General features: G+C 41.7%; 1 protein-coding gene across 1 annotated transcript; it reads left to right on the top strand.

The window, feature by feature from the left end:
- The first annotated feature begins 1,128 nt into the window (after positions 1–1,128).
- LOC109858513 (pickpocket protein 19-like) lies at positions 1,129–6,616 on the top strand. The gene is made up of 6 exons (XM_020435843.1): positions 1,129–1,209; positions 1,329–1,596; positions 1,859–2,137; positions 3,307–3,570; positions 3,655–3,711; positions 6,348–6,616. Exons 1-6 carry the CDS (start codon positions 1,129–1,131, stop codon positions 6,614–6,616), a joined length of 1,218 nt encoding a protein of 405 aa, XP_020291432.1.
- Positions 6,617–7,462: the final 846 nt, after the last annotated feature.

The raw sequence follows: 7,462 nt of genomic DNA, 5'->3' as shown, positions 1-7,462 counted from the left end.
AGAGGGAATTAACAGGATCGTACGAAAAGCCGATGCAAGTCAAAGTTGGACAAATTTTACGTGTCTCTAAAACTGGATTCGCAGGAAATTTTGCCGAGCTCGAGAGATCCGCATCAAATAGCCAAAACGTCGATAGCTTTCGGCGACATGACATCGTCCAAACGAATCGACAAGTTCTGATTCCTCTCGTTCGAATTATAGCGAGGGATGCAATCAAAACTGGTGCTCGCGACCCCCGGGGGCTTCTTCATTATTCGCGGACATTGAAGCCGAGGGAGCATCCCTCTATCGCTTGTGTCGACGTTGTGTTTGCACTACAATCACACTAACCGAATTATCCTGATCACATCGGGCGCGCGTGCAAACACGCGTGCTAACCTTTTCCCTTCCCACTCCCCGCGACCCTTTCCCATCTCTCATTTCCTCTCCTCACCTCTAATTGATTAGATTTTATTTGCACGACTCACAGCCGATATTGATAAAAAATGAAAGATAAGTCGCGCTTCGACCTCTTTCCGTCCTTTCCCTCGAGGACACTTTCGAGAGAATGCTTCAGTTCACTTTCGACCGCGAGAGGTGACCATAAGAGCGTGTTTATCCTGTCAATGCGTTAAGTGCCGGAAATTCAGCGGAATGAAAGTGAACGATGAGATTGCTTCATTTTAACTCCAGTCTCTCTCTCTCTCTCTCTCTCGATTTTACGGATTTATTCTTAAGATCCTTGAGTTGATCTCTTGAAACTTCCAACGTTTTTGACCGCAACAGAAATTTTCTACCTTCTCCGTCTTTGAATTCGCGTTCTTTTTATTTTTACAAAAATTCGAACATGCAGTTTGATCTTGCAAAATCGAAAAAGTTAACGAAAATAACGAAGAAAATAACGGCCGCGAGAATCAAACAACGCAAGAAACAGATTCGAGACAAAACCTATTTGAATACAATTGCGCGCGCGATGCGTTATTTTTGTACGCACACGACTATTCACGGTCTCCGGTACGTTGTTGATCCTCATCTGCACATGATCGAACGATTCCTGTGGCTCGTCGTGTTCCTCGTGTGCTCTGCCATCGCCAGCACTACAATTTACTCGCTGGCGCTTAGATTCCAGGTAAACCGCAAATGAAAGGAATGACAATAATTCTGATGCATCGCGATCCAGAATTATTCCGTCAAAGGTTCAAACTGCCAATCATGTCCGAGACAGATCATGTTTGTTTGTTTTATGTCAAATATCTCGCGAGAATAAAAAAAAAAAAAATATTTTATTAGAGACTTTATGAGAGAGAGTGTGTGACGCAAACCGATGTGATGTGCATAATTTGTTTCAGGCTGCGCCAACGTCCATTACCATCGAAACGATGGACTACGAAAATTCGAACCTGCCATTTCCGAGCGTGACCCTTTGTCCAAACGACCGCGTCGACTGGAACCGGGCCCTCGAGCTCGAATCGAGGATTTTTCCTAATGACACGGACGGGGCGAGTCGTGAAACTTTTCGAAGAATACTGGGCAAGCTTTCCATAATAAGCTTCGGGGATTTCGACGAACTTAAGTTTCTGAAGCATCAAGATGTTCGAATTGTTCAGGATCTTTCGGGTGCGATATTTTACTTTCTCTTACAGATTTTCAAAGCGAAATAGAACTTTAAGAACAACGATTTCTCGACTTTTCTAATTTGATTCTCAGCTTTCAATTTTAATGAATTACAGTTTGAGATTAGAGTTTGATCATATTTTCAATTGGGACTTATTATCGCTGCTTCAAATACAGTTTTAGTTTATAACCGTTTTGAGTTTACTCTTCTCTCGCGTAATCTCTCTATAAAGATAACGTTATATCGTGATCATCGGATATATAGGTATTAATATAACTCAAGTACTGCGCGAGGTGATACCACATTGCAACGAATTGCTGTCCAACTGCTGGTGGCACAACGCCACTCGCAATTGCTGCGAGATCTTCGAACTTCAGAAGACGGAGTACGGCTTTTGCTATTCGTTCAATTCGGAGTTGGCGGAAAAGCTGTCCGCGGCAAAGCCGGGAGAGTCGCGGCCACGAAAAACGTTCGGTTACGGCAAAAAGAGTGGCGTCAAGGTTACGATTCATCTGGGGAACATAAGGAAGCCACCGAATTCCGGTAAAGATTGGCAAGCACAGCGAAACCCGATGTAATATTCTACGTGGCTCTCGACACGTCGTGGCTATCTACATGTTGCAAAAAAAAAAAAAAAAAGTAATGGTGTGTCGAATACACCAAAAAAAAAAAAAAAGCGAAAAGAGAAAAAAGCAAAAATTCACGCCGATATTGGTTCCGTAAAAAAAAAAAAAAGAGCATCTTAATAAATTGTTCGGGGATCGCGGCAGATCAAACGCTGATTCGCTTTCCCGTCACGTCGCTCTTTATATTGCTTTTGCGTTATATTCTATTAAAAGATTCAGAGAGCTTGATTAGGCGCGAATTAAAGATCTTTTTCGAAAAATTCATTTTGACAACTTTGTTTCAAATAGCAAAGAGAAAAAATATTGTTCTAACATAATTTAAAATAACTTATGATATATTACATTTGTGTTTTCTCTGCTTGTATGTATTGTACCGCACAAATATCTATGTGGCTCATAGATTTCATATTGACATTAGATTTGTTATTTTTAAGTTAATTTACATGCATAATTATGGTTTAGATCATCGTATACATTGTTTGTTATTGCATTATCTCAACAAAGGAAGGTAAACGCATTATATGAACAAACATTTAGCATAAATCCAAATCAGGAGCAAGAGGGGAGGGGCCGTGTAACGGTAAACAAAACGTAAACTCGCGCAAACTGTGGCGGATTAATAACTAATATTATTTTCGTCGAGACCCGCATTAAACGATAAAGTGTACACCAACGACGCATCGTCACTAATCCACCGCGCGTTACGCAAACGCGTTCTCCGCGGAATCTCGCAAATATGATTTTAATATTCTCGCGAAATCTGTCGAACCGGTGTATACGCACGCGTTTTGAATAGAACACGACTTCCTATTCCACCGTAATGTCGCTCCTTTATTACTTCCACGGAACGGAAAAGGATTTATATATGTACATATATATATCGCAAACTGCAAAATCGATGTACATCGACGTTCTGCTGCGAGGCATTTATTGAAATGTCGCGTCAAAAAAGATTTTTCGACCTCCAGTGCGCTAAAACTTTGCACCGTCCCGATTGTGCACCAGTAGCTCGAATTGAAGCGAAACCAATTTATCGAAATCTTGATGAAGAGAATCGATGAATTTTAACGTCAATTATCACCGTAGAGGAAATCGACGGCGTGGTGGTGATAATAAACACGCCGCTCGTCTGGCCCAACAGCGGCACCATGATTCCGTCGGGATCTTTGGTCAATGTAGCTTTAGACAGCTACTCCGGATATGCCACCCAGCGAGTTCTCAATCTGGACAAGCAACCATGCAGGTATGAGGCAACCGGCACGTACAGTCAAGAGACTTGTCTGTCGCTATGCAAACGCTCCTACGTCATCAAATACTGCGGCTGCAACCCGTCTTTTCTGTTCCCAGCAAGTACGATCCTTAAATATAGCGCGGACAGACGCAACGTTAATGGACAACGACATACGTTAAAATTTCATTATTTATACGTTTCAGACACCCGGTACCGCGACTGCACCATCGGGGATTTCGCCTGCCTGATTAATCACAATGGTGAGCACAAATTTCTATTCGGTTGTGTGTTTCCGCGTTTTGTTCGCGCGTGAACACACAAATTGACAACGCACTCGCCCGTATATGATTAACAGTAATTAATATAACTTGCGTTTGTATAATGTAACCCTGCACGTTGGTTCATTTTCCCCGTACTAAACATACCTTTTGATTTTATATAATGTATTTTACGCAAGACTTGTTCAACGACTACATCATTTCTTCCGACGAGAAGATTTCCAACGATGCCGACGTTCAGAGAATGATTTGCGAATGTCTGCCGGCATGCGACTATTACGCCTACAACACTCTGTTTTCTAACGTGCCGCTACATAACGTGAAGGATCTTATAATGGACGTACATTACCTGACGCAACTTAGCTTCCGCTACAAAACGGATACAGTCATCACGCCGATGGATCTTCTCGGTAAACTAAAAGGCGTTTGTGTTAAAAATTATATTTGTTTACGCGTATGTGTGTCACGTTTCTTTCCACGTTCGAATTCTTTTGTTTATTTTTCTCGAAACAAAACAACGAATAAACACATCGTCAGTTTGTGTAATCCCGTAAACTTGAAAACGCAAATTTTTGGAGAAGAGCAGTTTAAAAGTGTAAAACTTTATGTTTCTGTAGTTAAGGGATTCTTTTGGTTTCAAATTTTTATCTTACTCATAAATATTTTTTTTTAATCGTCCTATATTAAAAAAGGCATTGGGACCGAGAAGTGCGCGTTTGGAGTCGAATATATCGCACCTATTGTTGCCTCTTTTCAGCGTTGCCGATTGGTTGGTTGGTTGATCGAGTCGAATCGAATCGGTAAGATTGAGAGAGTAAATAATGAAAAGCGATTTTGACAGTTCGTCGTATATGTAGAGAAAATTAAAAACGTAACTAAAGTCACGTGACAGAAAAGAGTAAAAAAATAACACGTGAAAATAACGTGACTGTAATTTATATTATATATAATATTAAATAATACATATTATACATATAATTTATTATATATTTATAATATTATACTTTTATATTGTATTATATGTATCATATACATACTACAGTAATGTCACTGACCTCCGATTTTGGCGGGGTCACTGACCTCGCCCGCGCGGCCTTGGCGGGGTCAGTGACCTCGGCCGCGCGGCCTTGACGGGGTCACTGACCTCGGCCGCGCGGCCTTGGTGGGGGGAGGGTCACTGACCTCTCCCGCGCGGCCTTGGCGGGGTCAGTGACCTCGGCCGCGTGGCCTTGACGGGGTCACTGACCTCGGCCGCGCGACCGTGGCGGGGTCAATGACCTCGGTCGCGCGACTGCGGTGGAGTCACTAACCTCGACCGCGCAACCGCGGCGGTGTTACTGACTTCGATCACGTGATTACGGTATATATATATATATTATATACACACACATGTATGCGTATGTGTGTGTATTATATATAGATATAGAATATTACATATAATATATATAATATTCCCTTTTTTTACCCTTTTCCCTGTCACGTGACTTTAGTCACGTGTTGTTTTTCCACTTCTCTCTCTCACTATTTTTTTAGTTTGATTTTCATGCGTTATTTCTGACATTTCTCATATGTGTATTATATGGTTTATAAGACGTATATACTATCTGTCATTGCAGTGACAGGTTGTGTTCACTGACAACACGTTAAATAAAAATAATAATAGCGTGCGCATAGCGCGCGCCTGTGTTGTGCTAGTATGACCATAAAAAACACATGACTTTCTATAATGTGACACTTATGTAATTATACGCAAATCGACATGTTGATTTGCCATTGTATTTTACCTGGTGCTCTCTTAAAACTTTCTGCTAAATCAGAAAGTAGCCGCGATTTCAATTAGATTTTACAAATAAGTTTGAAGTGTTGATGTTTATTGAACAATCTGAAAGTTTTTTATAAAAAAGATATCAAATTATATTTACACAATTAGTTTAGAAATTCGTTCCAAAAGTAAAACCAGAGAGAGAGAGAGAGAGAGAGAGAGAGAGAGAGAGAGAGAGAGAGAGAGAGAGAGAGAGAGAGAGAGAGAGAGAAAGAGAGTTCATCGTTCACGTTGGAGCTGAGAAATTCACAGAGATGAGAGAACTCCAGAAACGGAAAAATGCCCGTGAATGCTTTATTTGACCTCGCTTTTCCCAGGTTTGCGGAGAACTTTAATTTGCAACGCCTTAATTATTTCCCTATCTCTATTAGTCCGCGGTGGTTTCTCGCGTATAACGAGTCTCGCGAGATACGGAGTTACGAATTCATAGCGTCCTCCCTTCATGGTCTTCTTGCTCGAAACGTTTATGCGTCTTGTTTACGGCTATCTTGAATGTTATTCGCGATTTTATCTTAGGGGAGAGAGGGAAGAGAATTTTAAGTGCCTTGGGGGCGCGCGTACAAGAACGGATGTAATAAAACACCATCGAGATTATGAGTTAACACCGCTTTGCGAAAATTAAAGCCAACATGCAAATTGTACTTTAGCCATCGAGCCCGGACCGATGATGTCGCATTATAAATCCCGAACGTTCGTCGACGTCGTTGTCGGTATCGCGCCATTATATCGAATGTTTTGCTACGATCACCATATTAATAACTTGATTCCGAAACGCTTTGCATAAACTCTTTTGCAGTGTCTTTCGGCGGCATAATCAGCTTATTCCTGGGTGGCTCGGTCCTCAGCGCCATCGAACTCGTCTATTACCTGATAGTTGCGTTGTACTCGTCCATATATCGGCGATGGAAGGTCCAAAAGACGTCAAGGAAACAGCAAAAGAACCCGGCCATCATCCACACGACGATGTTGCCCATCCTAGATTACAGCCCCGTGAAACCGCGGGCTGAGGGAAAGATACCGATTTTCGCGAAGTACCCCGCGAAATCGAATTCGAACAGATATTGAGTTACCGCGAAGGTAGTCGAATCTTTCAATGGTCGGTTGCTTAGAGAAAGAGAGAGAAAAAAGGTGAGAGAGAAAGAGAGAGAGAGGGGAGAGAACCTCTATTATGAGCCGCTAGGACGCTAAGAAATTTGAGAAGATAAAATAAGAGAAAGTCTGTCCACATCGCGAATCGATATTTGTTACGTCGAAAAATACAAAACGCATGCGCGTATACCTTGTATATGTGTTCCCCCCGCTGGAATGGAGTTCTATTCTTTTCGAAATTGAAGAGCGCGCAAAACTTCAACGAACAAGAAAAACACCAGACGCATTCGGGTGCTAAACGCTGCGCGAATCGCAGCGGAGTCCTATATCTGCTTTGAAATAAACGAATCCCGTTTTTCATAGACATGTTGGTTATTGTGTTTTACCGTGGGCCGGTGCTCATAAATCAGAAAGTAGCCGCGATATCGATCGGAATTGACAAGGAAATCGAGAATGCCTTGCTCACAAAATCTGGTATCTACTCTCCCAGACATCCATATTCATGTATAAACGTACGTATGTGTGTGTGTACGTGTGTGTTCGCGTGCGAGCGCAGAGGCAACTCGTATTTTATTCAACGTTATATGTGATACGTACCTTCCATCTTAGCATTTTGCGGCCGCGTAACGCTTGACTTCAATAATACACGCCATACATTTTGCATGCTTTTCGAGCGAGTTTCTTGACTTTTTCGAGGAGTTTAGAAAGTCGAACAATTGCGCTAGAAATTTGTATATTTGCGTTAAACTGAGAGAAATAAAAAAAAAAAAAAAGTAAAAACAAATTGAACCAAAACAAACATCCTCGATTAAGTCTCTTCCT

The sequence above is a fragment of the Pseudomyrmex gracilis genome, unplaced genomic scaffold (genome assembly GCF_002006095.1).
Source record: "Pseudomyrmex gracilis isolate BER0280 unplaced genomic scaffold, ASM200609v1 scaffold_209, whole genome shotgun sequence".
Classification (NCBI taxonomy): Eukaryota; Metazoa; Arthropoda; class Insecta; order Hymenoptera; family Formicidae; genus Pseudomyrmex; species Pseudomyrmex gracilis.
This window is presented reverse-complemented; position numbering and strand designations above follow the sequence as displayed.